We start from the raw sequence: 20,768 nt of genomic DNA, 5'->3' as shown, positions 1-20,768 counted from the left end.
ACTGGCCTGATCCAACGTGGCTTCTCTCATATTCTTAACTGCAACTTGACAGCATTTTACCCAAGTAGAAGAAAAGATAGTTGGATTTATACCCCACTTTTCATCACCCAAGAAGGTCTCAACACAGCTTACAAGCACCTTCCTTTCCTCTCCTCACAACAGAGACCCTGTGGGGCAGGGGAGGCTGAGAGAGCCCCTGCTCCTAACCACTACAGCATGCTGGTTCTGTTCACGAGTGGCTTCTTAGGTGATATTGCAAGTGGCCATTAGATGGCAGTGTAGGATCCCAAATCTTCAAGTTAACAGTTTTGGGTGCAGGTTTTATATAATGCTTAAGGTAAAGGTAAAGGTATCCCCTGTGCAAGCATCGAGTCATGTCTGACCCTTGGGGTGACGCCCTCCAGCGTTTTCATGGCAGACTCAATACGGGGTGGTTTGCCAGTGCCTTCCCCAGTCATTACCGTTTACCCCCCAGCAAGCAAGCTGGGTACTCATTTTACCGACCTCGGAAGGATGGAAGGCTGAGTCAACCTTGAGCCGGCTGCTGGGATCGAACTCCCAACCTCATGGGCAAAGCTTTCAGACAGCTGCCTTACCACTCTGTGCCACAAGAGGCTCACTAATAATATAATGCTTGGCTGGTCTTAAAGGTGCCCCTTCTGGACTCAGACTTTGTCCCGCTGCTTCAGCCCAACAAGGTGATCCCCCCTGAAAGTCTTCCACTTGTCCGACTTTTCTCTGGACTCATCCGTGGCCTTTTGAAAAAAGGACCCCCATTGAATATCCTGCTTGTTAATTGAAGTTTTCCCCAGACCCCAAAGAGGGTCAGCAGTGTGACTCGGTGGCTAAAAAGGCAAATGGCATTTTGGGCTGTATCAAACGGAGGATCATGTCCAGATCACGGGAGGTGATGGTGCCGCTTTACTGTGCTCTGGTTCTGCCTCACTTGGAGTCCTGGGTTCAGTTTTGGGCACCCCAGTTGAAGAGGGATGTAGACAAACTGGAGCGTGTCCAGAGGAGGGCAATGAAGATGGTGAGGGGTTTGCAGACCAAGACGTAGGAGGAAAGGTTGGGGGAGCTTGGTCAGTGCTGTGGTGAGCCCGAGGTCACCCAGCTGGCTGCATGAAGGGAGAGCCAGAATCGAACTCTGCATTCCTACCACTACACCAAGCTGACTCTCACTTCACCAGCTTGGTTCGATTCCCCACTCCTCCACATACAGCCAGCTGGGTGACTTTGGTCGAGTCACAGTTCTGAGATCAGTTCTCTTAGAGCTCTCTCAGTCCCACCTACCTCACAGGGTGTCTGCTGTGGGGAGAGGAAGGGAATGGCGATTGGAAGCCATTTCGTGACTCTTTTGGGTAGTGAAACGTGGGGTATAAAAAAAACAGCTCTTCTTCTTCCGGTGTCTAATGACCTCAGGCTAGCCTAGGCAGTTCAAGAAGCTGAATGAACTGTTCTCCAGAAAGTTAAGGACTGGCTTCCCACTCATGTCTATTCCTTCCCCTTCAAAGCGCCAGGTGGTGAAATCCTGGCAGGGCCAGGGCAAGGAAGGGCACGTGAAGAACTGCCCACATTTCTACCCATCAGCCCACCTATCAGAAAAGTCTTACCAAGGCTCTCTTTAGCGCACTCCTGCCTGCAGAGCTGGCAACCAGCGAGAGATCCTTTGCAGTCGTGTACCCCACCAGTGGAACTTCCGTGCCTTGGGCCAGTACCTACACTTTGTGCCAGAATTCCTCAAACAGGGTTTTGTGAAACTCTGGGGTTTCTTGATGTTCCTGGAAGGATTTGCCAAATGGGTGGGAGTGGATTTTTTAATACATTTTTAAAAATCTGGTCAACATTTATCGGGTGATGTGACCATCATGTTCCAGGTGGTTCTCAACAATAAGAACATTGAGAAAATCTGCTTTAAGTGCTTAGGGCACTGCGAGATGTCGTCACCTTGGCCTTTGCAGAGGGATCCCGGTGTTGAGCTTCTCCCGCATTTACTGTCCTTGCAGGAGTGTCCAGGTCATCTTATATTTTGCAAATTGACTTCGGTGTCAATAATGTTGATTCGCTTGAGCTTTTATTGTTCTGAGCTGCTTTGAGGACCCCCTTTTAACATTTTAATCGAAGAAACATAATAAACCAAAAGACATTTCAAAAGCCACCAGCTCCCTTTAGCGACAGCGCAGATATGAACCAAGTCTGAGTCCAGGAACACCCGTAAGACCAAGGAAGTTTTATTCAAGGTGTAAGGTTCTGCATGCTCACTTTGTTCTTCAGTCCAGCATGGCTTGTCGATATTAACAGACAGACATTACATATTAACAGACAGACGTCATTTGTAGATATTAACAGATAAGCATTTGGCCCGGGTCCAAGTTTACCTGTTATGCGCAGGTAGGGTTTGTCTTATTTAAATCCAGATGAAGGTGCACCCTACTTGCTGGCATTCCATAATTTTATGGTGGGACTCAAATTTTTTTTTAAGAGAATAACACCCCATCCAGTGCCCTGCACATTTTGGACACAGAAGGGCAGAATTCTTCAAGATATTCAGTCAGGGAGAAGATAAGGACATCTTGTATCTCAAGATAATATTGCTCCACCTCTCCTGTCATTCCCTGGTTCGTGGAATCCTTTGTCTTCTTTCAATGCCTTTAACATCTGTAGATCCATGGCAGGAGCTACTACCCCTGTTTGGGTTACCAACCTCCAGGAAATGGCTGGAGAACTCCCAGAGCGATAATTATTTATTATTTGGATTTATATAATTAATTTCCAGGTGACAGAGACCGACTCATTTGGGAGGTGAATTCTAAGGTATCTCATTAGGGAAAAATCTGGACTGTAAAATCTGGGCTGTAAAATATGTCTACCCAGAAAGAGCACCTTAGTTCTATCAGGATTAAGTGGTGACACTCACTAATGGTATGCAATAGGTCCACCAAACACACGTATGGGTTATATGGAAGGTCGCCAGCCTCCAGGTGGGGCCTGGAGTTCTCCCAGCATTACAGTTCATCTCCAGGCTACAGAGATCAGTTCCCCTGGAGAAATGGCAGCTGCCAAGGGTGGACTCTGTGATGCAACAGGAGAAAAGGCAAATGCAGTCTTGGCTGTATCAACAGAGGCATCCCCACAAAATTGCACAATGTCGTAGTCCCGCTGTGTATTGCATTGGACAGACGCCACCTGGAGTCCTGGGTGCAGCTCTGGAGGCCCCACTTCAAGAAGGAGGTGGACAAAACTGAGAGGGTGCAGAGGAGAGTGAGGAGGGGGATCGGGGCCTGGGGATCAAGCTCTAGCAGGGAAGGCTGAAGGAATTGGGAATGTTCAGCCTGGAGAAGAGGAGGCGGAGAGGGGACAGGATGGCTCTCTTGAAGTATCTGAAAGGTGGTCACTTGGAGGAGGGCAGGGAAAGGTTCCTGTTGGCAGCAAAGGGCAGGACCTGCAGTAATGGGTTTAAATTACGTGTAGAAAAAAAAGTATTGGCTAGATATCAGGAAAGAATTTTCACAGTCAGAAGTCCAGCCTTGGAATGGGACTTCCTCAGGAGGTGGGGAGCTCCCCCTCACTGGCCATCTCCAAGCAGCGGCTGGACAGATCCTTCTCCTGGATGCCTGAGGCAGATCCTGCATTGAGCAGGGGGTGGGACTAGATGGCCCCTTCCCACTCTAGGATTCTATTCTATTGCATTCTATATCACAGGTCCTAGGTGAATCCCTCTCCATGTTCCCTCCTCCACAGGCCTTGCCCCCAGATCTCCAGGGCGGAGTTAGCAACCCTCGTTCTATACTCCCCATCATCCCAGACTCAATTAAATTCTGAGTGCCAGGCCAAACAGGAACCAAAGAAGAGTCAGAAGATTCTGCTAATCAGAAAGAGAACCCTGAGCCACACATTTCCATCAAGGGGCCTGATCCACTAGAGGTTTTTTGCTGTTTGTGCACTGGCCCCAATCCTGAAACAGGTGGGAGAAGTTGCATACCTTGAGAGCCGTAGCGTAGGGGTAGAGCAGCTGAATCTAATCTGGAGAACTGGGTTTGATCCCAATTCCTCCTCCACATGCAGCCAGGTGAGTGACCTTGAGCTAGTCACAGTTCTCTCTGAGCTCTCTCAGCCCCACCTACCTCACCTTGTTTGTAAGCTGCTTTGGGACATCTTCAGGTAGTGTAAAAAAGGAGCCCTTCGCTCTCTCAGCACAGCTTCCCAGAAGTCTACCCTTCTTGCTGACTTGCAAATGTTTTTTTCATGTTCTCAAAAGGTCTGAGGGTGGAGCTTGGGTACCGGGGGGGGGGGGGGTGTCTCATAGGACTGGGATAAAACCTGGCAGGTGAGTGGGGGGGGGGCGGTCTGTGCCCAGTGGACCTGTGGGGGGAGCTGATAAGCCAAAACTCTTGAGCCAATCGGAAAACAAGATAACCTGGTTCTGGATCGTACCCTTCAGATTTCAGTCCATTCTCAGGAGGCCTTGAGAAGAGACCTAAAACCTTGAAACTTCAGGTCCCAATTGGTGACAGGGCGCCCTTTTTCCTCCCTGGATTTGCCAGCCTGCAGGTAGCAGGCAAGCAGATGACCACTCAGTAGTGGGATAAGCAAACCAAGAACGAAAAACACGGAATCTTCATGGCTTCAAAGTCAGCTGTGGTCTCTCCAGTGGCTTGGTATTCCTTCCTGGCCACTGACTTATACTTTTAATAAACCAAGAAGGAATAGCACACCTCCAGAGAGATCACAGCTGACGTGGAAGCCTGAATTTAGTGTCTTTCGTTCACGGTTTGCTTTACCTCCCGGTGGTGCCTGGAATATCTCCTTCTCTTTCAGCCGATTGCCAGACAAAAGAGATCCCTTCCCCTGGAGAAAATGGCTGGCTTTGAAGAGGGAACTCAGTGGATGCTCTGAAGACCCTCCCCCAAATCCCACTCTACACAAGCTTCACCTTAAAAAAAAAACTCGTTATTTCCCCAGCAGCTGGTAGCCCTCCCTTCATCCACCATATTATCATCATAAGAAGTTCTATGGTTGCCAACTCTGAGTTGGAAAATAGCTGGAGATTTGGGGGAGGGGAGTCTTGAAAGAGCAGAGTTGGGGAGGGGCTACAATGGCCTAGAGCCCACCCCCCAAAGCAGCCACTTTCTCCAGAGCAACAGATCTCTGGCGCCTGGAGAGGTCTGTTGTAGAAGTGAGGGATCTCCAGGCCCCACCTGGAGCCTGGCAACGGGAAGCAGGTCTGTTGTGAGGCCCGTCCAGCCCTTCACCCCAGTGTCCACCTCCTGTACCCCCAGAGGTTGCATAAGAAGTGCTCGCAGCAGAAAGAAGCATGCGACATGAAGCCCAGATCGATGTTCAAAGACGGGCAAGTCGGAGAGCATCTCTTGGAGATTTTCCTTCGGCGGGTCAGGAAGGCTGGAGAAGGCAAGCAGAAACAGGCAGAGAAACACATTAGTGTCTATCCGCATGCAACAGATAGGAAGGAAATTATTGCAACAGTCTTGTTCTGAACACATTTGATCATGCACTTCCCGTGTGCTGTAGAAGCAGATTTTCCATTCTTTGAGGTTTCCCTTGGTTGTGACTCATATACGACCTGCTGGGCCCCTAAAACAGGGGTAGTCAACCTGGGGTCTTCCAGATGTTCATGGACTACAATTCCCATGAGCCCCTGCCAGCGAATGCTGGCAGGGGCTCATGGGAATTGTAGTCCATGGACATCTGGAGGACCCCAGGTTGACTACCCCTGCTCTAAAAGATATTTCATGTTGATATGGCTATAGGTTGTGTATTGGGGTGTGTGTAAAAACAATTTTGACTAATGAAGAAGACCGTATTGGATCCTTTGTTTATGATTCATGGGTAGACGAGAACCAAAAAGGTCACAATCATAAAGATGGAAATATCTTATTGGAGATCGTATATTTAAAAACATTGAAATCTCTGATGGCACACATAAAATATCTGGGTGATACATCCGCCTTGCCAAGTACTTAGGACCTGAACTCCAATAAAATGTTTCCATTTTTATAATTGCTTTCATCCCTAAAATTTGGGGGGTTTGCCTGTTTTTCAGGTGGGGTTTTTTGCTTCCCTTTATGGGACTTGTTGTAGGATCCATGTGTGACCTTCAGTGTGACTCTCTGGAACTGGACACACAACTCTATCCTACTGCTGTATACGAGGCTGTGAATATTTAATTGTGTCTTCGTAGGTTGTTCTTAATCCTATTTGTTATGCTGGGCTTGGTCAGCGATGAAAGGAAACCAGGCCGACAAAGAACATGAGGGTTCTATACGATCAGGCTGGACACCAGCCAGAGCATTATGCAACTAAAAGAAGGGCCGCAAGGTCGAAAATCGTGGCAGCAGTTGATCAGTAGAAGCACCAAGAGTCGGACATGACCAGGGGTAGTCAAACTGCGTCCCTCCAGATGTCCATGGACCACAATTCCCAGAAGACCCTGCCAGCGAATGCCAGCGAATGCTGGCAGGGGCTCCTGGGAATTGTAGTCCATGGACATCTGGAGGGTCGCAGTTTGACTACCCCTGGACATGACTGAATGGCTAACATCTCCAGCCCTCTCATTTGAGCGCCACGTAATAAATAGCTGCATTCTATTTTATTGTTTGCTCAACCTTCTTGTTCCTGGCTTAAAACCCCACCTGGTACCCAAGCTCCCTTGGCAATCTTGGGCCAGATTCAAGTTGGGATATTCCTGGAGATTTGGGGATGGAACCATGTGCAGGACAGGGACCTCGGTGGGGTCCAAGGCCACAGAGTCCCCCGTCCCAAGCAGCCCTTTCAGGGGAACTGATCTCTTTAGTCTGGAGACGTGCTGTAATGCCAAGGGGTTCCCAGGTCCCACCTGGAGGCTGGCATCCTTAGGACTTCTTTGGAAGTAGTTAGGGATGCCAACAGCCTCCAGACCGGACCTGGAAAACCCTGGAATTACAGCTTTTCTCCAGACTAAAGAGACCAGTTCCCCTGGAGCAAATGACTGCTTTTGGAATGTGAACTCTGCAGCTTTGTATTCCACTGAGGTCCCTGGCCTCCCAGGTTCCATTCCTAAATCTCCACGGGTTTCACAGTCTGGCCCTTGCAAGCCCAGAAGCAAGGGCTCATGGGTATTGTAGTTCATGCACATCTAGAGAGTCACAGCCTCCCCCCCCCCCAAATGATAGGTAACTTTGGTTGAATTGTATTCATGTCATGTTGGCAAAGGCCACCCCTGATATAGGTACGAAATGCCCAAGGGGGCAGATCCGCCGCTTGCTCAGTCTGCCGCAAGCTCATCTGAAACGTACTGAGTCCTGTCGTGCTGACAGTGGTCACGCAGTAGTTATCTTCGGGTGCACATCTGGTCGGCCTCAAGCACCTCCAGTTCCGAGACTGGTTCTCGCAGGTGAAGCACACGAGACAGTGAGCTGCAGGAGAGAAGGAACCGTGTCCGTGGCGAGCTAAGGTTAGAATGCCCGTTCCCAAACTCCCCTTCCAGCATTTCTGCTCTTAGTCGCGTTTGGCCTGGCTGAGATCACCTTGGAGACACAGAGCTGGAAGGGACCTCAAGGGTCATCTAGTTCAACCCTCTGCACAACGCAGGGCATTCTCAACTCCCTTCTTCCCACACTTCCCTAGCGACCTCTGCTCTAGGCCCAGAGGAAGAGAAAATACCTCCAGGATCCCTGGCCAATCTAGTGTGCAGCAAGATTCCTTCCTGACCCCAAAGTGGTGGTTGGCATGGCCCTGGGCTTCTAAGAAAGGACCCCCAGAACCGAAAACTGACTCCTGCCCTCCCCCTCTCCTGCCCTCGCCCTCTCGTGATCTGCCTACATTCACAGAAATGGCATTGGTGTCAGATGGCCGTCCAGCCTCTGCTTCAAAATCTCCCCAAAAGGAGGTGGAGGAAGAAGAAGAAGAGTTGGTTTTATACCCCGCTTTTCACTGTCCAAAGGAGTCTCCAAGCGGCTTACAATTGCCTTCCCTTCCTCTCCCCACAGGAATGAAGACAACGTCAGACCCAAGTACCATCTCTAGCTCATTCAAAACTGACAAGTAATCTTGTGCCTTTACGCTTCCCTTGTAAGGCGAGCCACTCGTCTCAGAGTTCGCGGCTGACAAAGATGCCTCCCCTGCAGGTCCTTGTTTAAGTAGCTCCATGAGATCAAGCAGAAGGCAGAAGGGGGGTGATGAAATTGCTCCCTCTAAGAAGGTGCAGACCACTGAAACAGTTCTCTGGGATCAGGTATGTTTCGCACTCAGCACTCTGGGGGCTGTGTGCAGCATTAGGAGAGGGCTTCAAAGAACTAGCACGTTATATGTACCAGAGTTGTCAGGTATGGGGGAAGGACCCTGAAACGGGCCATCCAACATAAAATAGTTTTTATTTATTTAGATGTAAAAGATTAGATTTATATAACCACCCCTCCCGAACGCCAGCTTGGGGCGGTTTGCAACATGATAAATGCAATAAAAACATTTATCATAAAACACTAAAACTGTAGCAATTAAACGGCTGGGAATCCAGCACAGCCCGCTCACAGGGCTTATACCCACTGCGTTCCACTGGAGAGGTTCTGTTCAGGTTGCTTTGGCAGCCATCTCAGTGTGGGATCCTCGAGGTTTATGTGACCCTGCACCGTTTAGTAAGATGGAGTTTGGTCCAGTGACTTAGTGGCAGTCTCTGCTTGGCAGGCAGAAGGTCCCCGGTTCAATCCCCGGAATCTCCAGTTAAAAGGACCAGGCAGGAGGGGATGGGAAAGACTTTGACGTGAGACCCTGGCTCAGTGGCAGAGCCTCTGAATGGCCTGCAGAAGGTCCCAGGTTCAATGCCCGGCATCTCCAGTTACAAGGACCAGGCTGGAGGTGACGGGAAAGACCTCTGCCTGAGTCCCTGGAGAGCAGCTGCCGGTCTGAGTAGACAATGCTGACCTTGATGGACCCAAGGCCTGATTCAACGGAAGGCAGCATCATTTGTGGGTTTGTTTGAACCCACCTGCCCGGTCTAGGGTCTCCACCAGGGCATTCTCCAGCATCCAAAAACCATCAAGTTTTTCCCAAGAGAGCTACCAAATTCCTTCTCATAAAGGGAGCCCAGAAAGACGGGAAGGTTGGGGTGGAGTCTTACCTTGCTCCATACACAGGAGGACGCACAGGAGGATCACCACGTACGACTTCATCTTCTCCTTCTGCCGCTGGCCACAGGGACTGGCTGCTCTGGGGCAGGTTCTGCACTTCTGGGCAGGACGTCTGAGACGGCAAGAACCGGGAGAGGCAGGAGCACCTGCAAGCCGTGGAATGCGTGTGGGTGAACCACCACCCGGCCGGTGTGGCTGAGGCTGTCAGAATGCAACCATTGTCTGCTCCCTGCTCCGGGCCTTTCCCACCACCCTGAACCTCGGCACCACCCACCCAAAGCTCCCTCCCATCTCCGCCCACGGAAACCCCGCCTATCCACCAGGCCAGTGACATGGAGCTTCCATGTTCCAGGGCACACTACCACAGAGATTGCCTAAGGCAGGGCTTCAAAGAAGGATCACTCATCTCCATGTGAGATAGTTGCCAGGTGGCCACCGATGGGGGCTGGTGGGGTACAGTTGCCAAATCCAGGTGGGAATGGAGTCGGGGGTGGGTGGCAGAGGCATCAGTGGGGTCCATCCTCCAAAGCAGCCACATACAAACTGGGTTTATGTATTCCTGAGACTGGCCCAAGGTCACTCAGCAAGCTGCATGCGGAGGAGGACTGGGGACTCGAACCCGGCTCTGCAGATTAGAGCCTGCCGTTCTTCACCACTATCCCACGCTAAGGGGCACACCTGCACGAAGAAGGGCCACCGAGAAAGAGTTTCAAGTGGGCAGCCGTGTTGGTCTGAAGCAGCAAATCTTTGTGGGTCTTTAAGGTGCTCCTGGACCCTGATTTATTTGTGCTACTTCAGACCAACACGGCTACTCTTTTGAATCTTTCTCGAAGTCCAGGGGGACCTTGAAGACCAACCAAGTCGTATTCAAGGTATTTGCATGCACACAGAAGTTCATGCCTGGAATAGAACTCGGTTGGTCTTCATGGTGCCTCTGGACTTCGAGAAAGATTCAAAAGAGTAGCTGTGTTGGTCTGAAGTAGCACAATGAAATCAGAGTCCAGGAGCACCTTTAAGACCAACAAAGATTTATTCAAGGCGCGAGCTTTCGAGTGCAAGCACTCGAAAGCTCACGCCTTGAATAAATCTTTGTTGGTGTTCCTGGACTCTGATTTTATTGTCCAGAAAAAGAGTTTGTCAATCAAGGTCAAACTCCAGAAAGCAGAGCAATTGGCCCCTTCCCACTCTAGGTTTCTCCACCGCGGGCAACACATTTCCAACTTTTCCAGGACCAGCTTTCCAAATAACAGAAATCAAAATGTTCCCTTTGGAAGAATATTCCGCTCCTTGGAAACAGCGAGGTACAGGAACACTCAGGCCATACGCAAGACAGCCAGATACACTTTCCCAGCTCAGTCTCCCTCGCAGGGATGTTGTGAGGATAAGAACCCCAGAATTACAGAGGTGGAAGGCGCCATCCGGGCCATCCCGTTCAACCCGCTGTCTGGCACAGGATCACCCAGAAGGATCCCTGACCAGGGTTTCTCCAGCTGCTGCTTGCAGACCGCTCGAAGAAGAGGAAGTGTACAAGCTACCAGGAAGAAAAGCGCAGCAGGGGGTTAAATGAGGGTCAAGGGGACGCTAGAGAGAGATCGTGGAACTATGCGTTGGGCTCGGCAGCTGCAGGCATGCGCGCACGTGGACATTCCGTGCAGATTGTTTTTATTTTGGTCTTCCTAGAGGGTGTGAAGGCCAAGGGAGACAAGATCTGCCCTTGAGAAACAAATCAGGAGGCCGGCACACATGTAGACTTAGTGGGACGGGATGGCAGAGAGATGGCACTTGATTAAGTGTGGCAGCCCTCATTAAATCCACCTTGGCCCCGGCAAGGGCAATATAAATAGAACAGTAAACAGGGCCTTTGACTAGCCTCTTGTAGGAAGCATGAGCATACGCAATAGTAATTTTTATGGTTCAATGAAAACCAGTCTCTCGAGGGAGTCAAGAGGAGTCTGCTGGACCAGCTCTCTGTACGTGTGCATCATTCCAATACCCTGGCCAGGCTGGCCTGGAAGAAATTCGCTTCCGAATCCTAAAAGTGGTGATTGGGCAAAGTATTCCAATAACAAATTAACAACTCAGCACAGCGCTCCACAGCAAACGGAACCATCGAAACCGAACAACTCTTACTTAACGACGTTTCCGGCCCAAACTTCCTGCATGCAGAACGAATAAAAACTGCTAACTTTGGATTTTCCCGCCCTGATACATTTCACCAGGCATGCAAGGAAGGGCCGCAAGAGCCATGCGCTGACACAACCCCTTCTGGTCTCTCACGCAATCTGCCAAAGTGCACAGAATCAGCCCATTGCATGGAGAACGTGGGCAGGGCCAGATAGGACTTTTGCCAAGCAAGGATCCTGATTGGCTAATGGAGATTTGATTGACTGGGCTGATTTTTTCTTTAAAAACATTTTTTTTTGCCCTGGCAGCAGCTTCCACCACAGCCCAAGAACCTTCACTGGGTGGCCAAAAGTCAGATGGCTAATTTGAGACTGTGCACTCAGGATGCCAGCCTCCAGGTGGGGCCTGGGGATCCCACCAGAATTACAGCTCAACTCCAGACGTCAGAGATCAGTTCCCCTGGAGAAGAGGGCTGCTTGGGAGGGTGGATTCCATGGCCTTGTACCCCAGGAGCCATCCCCAAATCTCCAGGAATTTCTTCACTTGGATCTGGCCACCCCGATCCCCCCCCCCAGTGGACCTTTCAACCCTGCTGTGTGCCCCCCCCCCCATGCGGAATCAGAATTCCAGCAGCCCCTGCAGGCTCAAACAGGTTGGGGACTCTCTTGGGTTGATCAAGAGGGTTTTTTCCAAATACTGTTGAAAACAGCGGGGCGGTAAAGACCCCAGGCTATTGGCTCATTCTGCAAGGGCATCATCTTTCCCAGCCTCCAAGGAAAGGGTACATTATCCTATTGTTCTCTGCGCAGATTTCGGAACTCCCCTGAGTCTATTTCTTTAGTCTAGTAAATAAATATTAAAAAGGCTTTCCCCTGTGTGATCACATTGGGAGCATTGCACTGGGCAAAAGAACCCTGAGTAGGTCGCTGGGCTATCACAATAACGACACAATAATAATTACAGGTAGAGGAATTACATTTCATCAACAGGTGCAGAGAATGTCTTTTTTAGAGAGCCAGGGTGGTGTCATGGTCAATAGCAGGGGCCTCTAACCTGGAGAACCGGGTTTGATTCTCCACTCTTCCTCCCCATGTAACCAGCTGGGTGACCTTGGGCCAGTCACAGTTCTCTCAGAGCTCTCTCAGCCCTACCACCCTCACAGGGTGTCTGTTCTTGCGGGAGGAAGGGAAGGCGATTACAAGTCGCTTTGAGACTCCTTCAGCTGTACCCAAAACAGCTGTCCTCTTCAGTAGAAGGACAAACACTCACACCTGGGACTAGTTCATTGGAAGTCCTTGCACGGCACGTGAGCACATCTAATTAAATGGGTTGCTGGTCTTTGACTCACTCCCCGCTCCCTGGTACAGTGGAATTCACTGAAGGGTGATAATTGGGTCAGCACAGGATGTGTCTGGCTGAGGAGTGACTTTCCCAGGACATGCAGCCCAGGGGCGTGGAGCGCCAGCAGCTATCTTTGCACAGCAACACACATGTCTTTCCCAATGGGTGGGTGGCGTAGCACATATTTAGAGCGCAGTGATGTGGCAAGAATTGGCATGAGCACGAGGGGACCTCAGCTCTGACCTGGATAGCTGTGGCCAACCTGATCGTGTTGGATCTTGGAAGCCAAGAGTAAATAAATCTAAGCCCTGCTTAGAACTTGGTAGGGATGCAAGTCCCCAGGTAGGATATTATAATAATACACATCTAAAGAGTGGTATCTTGTTCACTAAGCTATAGCATAAATTACCACATTGGATATTGATACACAGGTACAATATCAAGACAAGATGGAAAGGAGTTGGTTTTTATACCCCACCTTTCATGGCCCAAAGGAATCTCAAAGTGGCCTACGATCCCCTTCCTGTCCACTCCCCACAACAGACGCCCTGTGATGTAGGTGGGGCTGAGAGAGCTCTGACAGAACTGCTCTGTGAGAGCAGATCTAACAGGACTGTGACTAGCTCAAGGTCGCCCAGCTGGCTGCATGTGAAGGAGGAGCAGGGAATCAAACCCAGCTCCCCTACAGTAGAAGCCACTGCCCTTAACCACTATACCTAGCTGGCTCATGTTGTACCACCAGTGGACGCTGTGTTTCAAAGTGGTTTTTCATCAGATTTCCAAATGAAAAACACAGATCTCTTCTCAGCAAAATAACCCTCAAATGGCTCCAACATTTATCTGCGCAGCCGCATCATCCCTCCGTGTTCCAGCCCTGCAAGAGGACTTCCGCTGACTCCGTTTGAACCAGTCTCCCACAGCAATGTCAACAGACGGCTGTCCCTTAACAGAAATCGCTGGGCATCGTCCGCATATTGGTGACAACTCAGCTCAAACTCCCAGATCAACTGGACAAGGGGGCACGTGTGGACGTTACATAACACTGGAGAGAGTATTGTTCCCTGTGGGACCCCTCAAGTGAGAGCCTGACACTAGGAGGTGCTCCCCGACCCTGCAGAAAGGGCTGCAGCCACTTCAGGGCTGTGCCCCCATCCCCATGTTGACTAGACCAGGGGTAGTCAACCTGTGGTCCTCCAGATGTCCATGGACTACAATTCCCATGAGCCCCTGCCAGCTGGCAGGGGCTCATGGGAATTGTAGTCCATGGACATCTGGAGGACCACAGGTTGACTACCCCTGGACTAGACAGTAAGTCAGAAGCTTGGGATGGGCCATGTGTTGAATGCTGCTGTCAGATCTAATTAAAAGCAGGACAATAAGGAAAGCTTCTGTGAACAGGGTTTTTCTCAGGTTTAGAGAGAGGTTTGTCTCCTTCCATATGTTGCTCCAGTCTGCAGAATGAAGCAGCCACAGGTGGGGCCACAATCGTCAGAGTTTGACCTGAAGGAGGTCAAGGGGCAGGTCCCTGCTGGTAGGTCAGATCGGAAGCCAGAAAACCACAAGAACTTGGCTGGAGTCCACCCATGCCAGACTGACCTGGAGAGCCCCGATCCCATCAGATCTCGGAAGCTAAGCAGATCATTGTGAATTTCCTGCATTCTGCAGGGGGTTGGGCTAGATGACCTTGGAGGTCCCTTCCAACTCTATGATTCTACGATTCAGGGTCAGCCCTGGCTACCACTTGGAAGGGCGGCTCCAAGGAACACCGGGCCATGATACAGGGGCATTTGGAAGCCGCTTTGCGACTCCTTCGGGTAGAGAAAAGCAGCATACAAGAACAAACTCTTGTTCTTCTTCAGTAATCTCAGGGCTCTCTCAGCCTCCCCTCCTTCACAGGGTGTCTGTTGTGGGGAGAGGAAGGGAAGGCGACTGTAAGCCGTGTTGAGCCTCCTTCAGGTAGAGAAAAGCGGCATATAAGAACCAACTCTTCTTCTTCTTCAGTGATATCAGGGCTCTCTCTGCCTCATCTCCCTCACGGGGTGCCTGTTGTGGGGAGAGGAAGGGAAGGCAATTGTAAGCCGCTTTGAGACACCTTTGGGTAGAGAAAAGTGGCATATAAGAACCAACTTATTATTATTATTTTGTAAGCACACAAAAGCTTACACCTTGAATAAAATTTTGCTGGTCTTGACAGTGCCTCTGGACTCAAACTTTGTTCTGCTGGTTCAGACCAATATGGAAAACCATTTGAAATAATCTATTATTGGTTCGTCTGAACCTAGAGATACCAGGGATTGAACCTGGGACCTTCTGCAGGCCAAATGGATGCTCTGCCACTGAACCAGGGTCTCAGGTAAAAGTCTTTTCCATGACCTACTACCTGGTCCTTTTAGCTGGAGATGCTGGGTATTGAACCTGGGACCTTCTGCCTGCCAAGCAGAAGCTCTACCACTGAACCACAGCCCACCCTGTAGGTCAGGGGTAGTCAAACTGCGGCCCTCCAGATGTCCATGGACTACAATTCCCAGGAGCCCCTGCCAGCATTTGCTGGCAGGGGCTTCTGGGAATTGTAGTCCATGGACATCTGGAGGGCCCCAGTTTGACTACCCCTGCTGTAGGTGGTTAGAGACAGAGAAGGTAGATCAGGTAAGGAGTGCATGTAATGCAGAGTTGGAAGTGGGGTTTCATGAGGCCATTGTAGACTTCAATAGTCCTTCCTTTTGGCTAGAGGAGAGAACAGCGTGGCAATACTCCAGCACTGATTATATGTTAGCAAATCCAACTAGGAATTATAATTGAAAGGAAGACTCTGGGGGCAGGGAGGGAGTGGGTGTGAATTCCGCCCCAGCCTTTCAAGTGTAACATCGCTGTGTAAAGGACTGGAGTGAGATTAGCAGTTGCAAACAGATAAGGAAGGGGATGAAGTCAATTCATGGAGAAGTTGTTTAAGTCCAAGGGGAAATCAACAGGCCTAGATAACAAGGTTATGATCTGCTAGAACGTGTTTAAGCACAGCCTCCTCTAATCTGACAGCCTGGCAGATTCTAGGGGATTGGATAAATATCCTGCAGCGGCTGTCAGCCATGAGGTTTGGATGGGGCAGGGATGCTCGGTCTTCTTTGGGTTTGGGGGCCACAGTGGGAGGGCTTATGGAGTTCTGGCTCTCTGGTGGAGCCCCTGATGGCCCCTGGGTTTGGGCCACTGTGCAACATAGAGGGCTGAACTGGATGGGCCATCTTCCTGATCCAACATGGCTTCTCCTATATTCTTATGTCTGCGACAGTGATGCTGTGCATTCTTGGTGCTTGGGGGGCAACCGTGGGAGGGCTTCTGGCTCTGCTGGTGGACCCCCTGAGGGCCCCTGGGTTAGGGCCACTGTGGGACACGGAGTGTTGTCCTGGATGGGCCACTGGCCTGATCCAACAGGGCTTCTCTTAGGTTGTTAATTTACTATTTTATTATAATTACTAGAAAGAAAGCCCATTTTACCCATGGATAAAATGGGCGCTAGGATTTTACCCATGGATAAAATGGGTGCCCCCCCACCCACCAGCGGCTCTCTGGAGCCTTCTCCCGGCCGCTGGAGCCACTGGAGGGGCAGTTTAAAGATATCATTATAAACCTCTATTGGGTCGCTAAAAGCCAGGTACGATTCAACACTTTCATGCATCACCACCACCAACACGACTAAGGAAACTCAAATCTCTGTCTAGGCCAGGATGGCATGGCAAGCTATCTCTTGGGCACAGGGAGACTCCCATCTTGCCATGTCCTACCTCTGAAGATGCAAGCCACAATTACTGGCGAAATGTCAGGGGCTAAAACCACCAGACAGTGGCCACACCGCTGGAAATACCTTGCATAGTGCAGGGGGTTAGACTAGATGACCCATGATGTCCCTTCCAACTCTATTATTCTGATTCTAACCCACAACAGCTAGTTGATTCCATCTGTGAAAGCCTTCGACAACTGAAATGACAATTCAAATGAATATTTGGAAGAGGGCAGAGCATCTGATTGGCCTGTAGAAGGTCCCAGTCTCAATTCCAGACATTTACAGCAAAAAGAATGAGGATAGTCAAACTGCGGCCCTCCAGATGTCCACGGACTACAATTCCCATGAGCCCCTGGCAGGGGGCTCATGGGAATTGTAGTCCGTGGACATCTGGAGGGCCGCAGTTTGACTACCCCTGGCGCAAGGGATATGAAAGACCTCAGCCTGAGACCTTGGAGAGCTGCTGCCAGTCTGAGGAGACAGTTCTGCCCTTGAAAAGCCGTGTGTGCTCAGGTCTCCTTCGCAAGAGGATGAGGCTTGCAGCTCAATGGACATGCCACACAGCTGGGAACAAAGGGCCCTTGAGAGCTGCAATGCAACTAATTGCTTGTTGATCCTCTTTGATCACCCCCAGCAATTGTGCAGGTCCTCCCATTGCACAGGGAGAAGGGAATTTCTCCAGCTTGCATCACTGAAATCCAGAGCCTAATAACGTTCATGGGAAAGATGGGAGGGGCAAATAAATACCAAAAGAGAGCCATCCTTCAACAGAAACCTGGCACAACAAAAACACATTGGCACACAGTACCACGGGCCTGTTGTGTCCTTATTGTCATGAAAGGAAAACACTTCATTGCAGGGTACGTAACACACAGACGTATCCGTTTGCCAACGGGGTGGACTTTTGCCCAACACCGTATAGAATTAGGACACTTGCCGTGTCTAATGCGGTAGTAGAGAACTAGGGTTGCCAAATAACTTGCGGGTGCAGGAAGAAGTGCACTGTTTTGTTGTTGTTGTTGTTTTGGGGGGGGGGGGTTGTGATGAAAAAGACACCGACCTTCCAGATTATAGACAGATGGGCTAGTTCATACCTGATTGTCACTTCAACCCTTTCCAGGCAACCATAAAGTGGAAATCCTACGTCACCTCTGAATCATAGAATCATAGAATAATAGAGTTGGGAGGGACCTCCTGGGTCATCTAGTCCAACCCCCTGCACTATGCAGAACACTCACATCCCTGTCGCTCATCCACTGTCACCTGCCACCCCCTTGAGCCTTCCCAGAATCAGCCTCTCCGTCAGATGGCTCTCCAGCCTCTGTTTAAAAATCTCCAAAGAAGGAGAACCCACCACCTCCCGAGGAAGCCTGTTCCACTGAGGAACCGCTCTGACTGTCAGGAACTTCTTCAGGAGGTTTAGATGGAATTTCTTTTGCATTAATTTCATCCCATTTGTTCTGGTCTGTCCCTCTGGGGCAAGAGAGAACTATTCTGCTCCATCCTGGATATGGCAGCCTTTTAAATACTTGAAGATGGCTATCAGATCCCCTCTCAGTCACCTCCTCTCCAGGCTAAACAGACCAAGCTCCCCCAACCTTTCCTCCTACGTCTTGGTCTCCAAACCCCGCACTATGTTGCCCTCCTCTGGACATGTTCCAGTTTGTCAACATCCCTCTTCAACTGGGGTGCCCAAAACTGAACACCGGACTCCAAGTGAGGCCAAACCAGAGCAAAGCAGCACCATCACCTCCCGTGACCTGGACACGATACTCTGGAGCAATCTGCTTTTCGAGCCAGAGAAGAAGAACAGGTATTTCTACCCTGGGACACCTCACTGGCTGGCGGAGAGAACCAAAGGGATCATCTTCACCTTGAAGGAGGTGACCAGAGGTATCCCACAGGGTTCTGTGCTGGGGCCGGAATTGTTTAACATGTTCATTAATTATTGGATGAGGCAATTGATCAGGTCTGCAGATGAAAGGAAACGGGGGGGGGGGGGTGGCTAATAGCCCAGGCCCAGATTTCAAGGAAATCCTAGTTCCACAGGGCCTGCAAAACAGCAGTCTTCCACCCGGCATCTAGCTGAGGCCAAGGTCACATTGGAATGAGTCCCGCTGCCTAATTCCCTTGCTGGGACTTCTCTCTAGGCCGTCCCCCCCCCCCCAATGTAAGTCAAGTTGGCAGCTGGATGTTCACCTGCAGTGGTTTTAGGCTCTTGGAGGGGGCTTATAAGACAAGCAAGTGGCCAGTATACATTTTTACCATCTAATTTTTAGGATTTGTAATTTACTGCATGGGGATTGAGCTGCTTTCCCCTTTCCTTCCTTCAGAAAATAAATTACTCTCCAAAGTTCAAACGGAGGATTTTAAAAGCAAAAAGAATCCTTTTAAAAGACCCAAGAGCTGATGAGCACAAAGTCAAAACCAAGTGAAACCACAAAGACAGACGTGCCAAGGAAGAGAGCCAGCTGGGTGTCGTGGTTAAGAGGGGCGGCCTCTAATCAGGAGAACTGGGTTTGATTCTCCACTCCTCCACATACAGCCATCTGTGTAACCTTGGGCCAGGCTGTTAGAGCTGTTCTTTTAGAGCTTTCTGTGCCCCACTTACCACACAGGGTATCTGTTGTGGGGAGATAAAGGGAGGACAATTGTATGCCTCTTTGAGATGCCTTCAGATAGTGAAAAGCGAGGAATAAAAAGTTCTTCTTCCTCTTCAACAAAAGACCCCAGCTGTGGAGGATTTTCCCCCTCTCAAAACATCCATCCAAAAGGAACAGAAGTAACAGACCACGGGAATGGCAGGATCTGGGGATCTCCTAGAATTCCAGCTCATCTCCAGACTAAAAGATCAGTTCCCCTGAAGAAAAGGGCTGCTTGGGAGGATGAGCTGTTTGGCTTTATATCTCTTCTCCTTTAAACCCTTACCAGGCTCCACCCCCCCAAATGTCCAGGTGTTTCCCAACCCAAAGGTGGCAACCTGCACGTGTGAGAATTCTCTGCTATAATTGCCCCTCATTGTCTCTTGAACATCCTACCCCTGGAAGTCAGCATTCAGTACTGATGGTGCCAAACAGTCTCCACGGGCAGCCCCACGCAGAGCACTCTGCAGTAGTCTGTCAACCAGGCCATGTGATTGAAAAAGGATGAGCTCAACTGGTAGCATGGTGGCAGTCCTGCTCACAGCCCCCTGTTGACTTCCTGTGCAGCTTTACACAGATGCCAGCACCGGTAGGAGGAGGGGCTCCAATCATTTCTATTTAATTATATAACGCCCTGCCCAGCACCCTACCCAAACTGACCTACTGTGACTCATCTAGCTGGACACCGGCAACCGCCTCCGTCACCGCGGCCCTGTCTGGGGTGGCTTCAGTGCATCTATTCATGGCCCTTGGGCTGCGGTCCCCGCAGGAAGGGTACAATTTGGGCCCATTTACTGAGCAGCGAGGATGAAATGGCCCAGTGCAATGCACAGGGGACAGGAGCAGGATGACGGGTGCTTCCTGACTTTGCCTCGCCCCAATTTCACCCTGCAATTTAGGGCCCTGAATTAGCTAACCTTGTTTGCAAGAGAGAACTAATGCCCTAGGAATCCGCCTTTGTTCTACTTTTACATTTCCGATTCCACAGGCCGCCGTGTGCTGCAACGATGCCTTCTGCTCCCCCTTCTTTGCTGCAGCTGTCTCCCGTGAAGAAGAGAAGAACTGGGATTTCATACCCCGCTTTTCACTACCCAAAGAAGTCCCAAAGCCGCTTGCAATTGCCTTCCCTTCCTCTCCCCACAGCAGACACCCTGTGAGGGAGGTGCGGCTGAGAGAACTGCTCTGTGAGGAGAGCTCTGAGAGAACTGGGACTAGCCCAAGGTCACCCCAGCTGGCTGCATGTGGAGGAGTGGGGAATCAAATCCAGTTTTTCCATATGAGAGTTCACTGCTCTTTAGCCACTATGCTCAGTGGTAGAGCATTCACTTGGCATGCAGAAGGTCCCAAGTTCAATCCCTGGCACCTCCAATTTGAAAGCATCAGGCTGTAGCTATTGTGGGCTCAGAACCCCAGAAAGCAGCTGCCAGCCTGAGCGGCCAATGCTGACCTTGAAGAACCGATGCTCCGAATCGGTAGACAGCAGCTTTCCTTGTTCATTACCTACATGAGGTGAGGCCTGCCTGGGGGAAGAGACTTTCGCCCTCAAAGGTAGAACTGCTGCCCACCCCTCCCCGTGAGTTTGTTGATGTGCACTTGTGGCATGTGCTGGCGGGGGCTCATGGCAATTGTAGTCCACAGACATCTGGAGAGCCACAATCTGGCCACCCCTGGGCTAGAGGGTGCAGCTGGCCCAGGGACACCCAGAACGTGACAGATTCCATTCCAGAGTTAAGTATCCTGACAAACAAAACACAGGGACCAGCA

The 20,768-nt window shown here is 50.4% G+C and overlaps 1 protein-coding gene across 1 annotated transcript; it reads right to left on the bottom strand.

Annotated features, from left to right (window-relative positions):
* Positions 1 to 2,215: 2,215 nt before the first annotated feature.
* Positions 2,216 to 9,350, bottom strand: LOC143845282 (lymphocyte antigen 6E-like). The gene is made up of 3 exons (XM_077353576.1): positions 9,113 to 9,350; positions 7,293 to 7,412; positions 2,216 to 5,400 (listed from the first exon to the last, which is right to left on the bottom strand). Exons 1-3 carry the CDS (start codon positions 9,162 to 9,164, stop codon positions 5,249 to 5,251), a joined length of 324 nt encoding a protein of 107 aa, XP_077209691.1. The 5' UTR covers positions 9,165 to 9,350; the 3' UTR covers positions 2,216 to 5,248.
* Between the last annotated feature and the right edge of the window lie 11,418 nt (positions 9,351 to 20,768).

This window comes from Paroedura picta, chromosome 9 (assembly GCF_049243985.1).
Source record: "Paroedura picta isolate Pp20150507F chromosome 9, Ppicta_v3.0, whole genome shotgun sequence".
Lineage (NCBI taxonomy): Eukaryota > Metazoa > Chordata > Lepidosauria > Squamata > Gekkonidae > Paroedura > Paroedura picta.
The sequence above is the reverse complement of the archived record's forward strand: the minus strand, read 5'-3'. Positions and strand labels throughout refer to the sequence as shown.

Coding starts and splice junctions, on each gene's coding strand:
- LOC143845282 (XM_077353576.1), bottom strand. CDS start 9,164: ATGAAGTCGTACGTGGTGATCCTCCTGTGCGTCCTCCTGTGTATGGAG. Junction 7,413..9,112: donor CCTCCTGTGTATGGAGCAAG/GTAAGACTCCAC, acceptor TCTCTCCTGCAG/CTCACTGTCTCGTGTGCTTC. Junction 5,401..7,292: donor TGTCAGCACGACAGGACTCA/GTACGTTTCAGA, acceptor TGCCTTCTCCAG/CCTTCCTGACCCGCCGAAGG.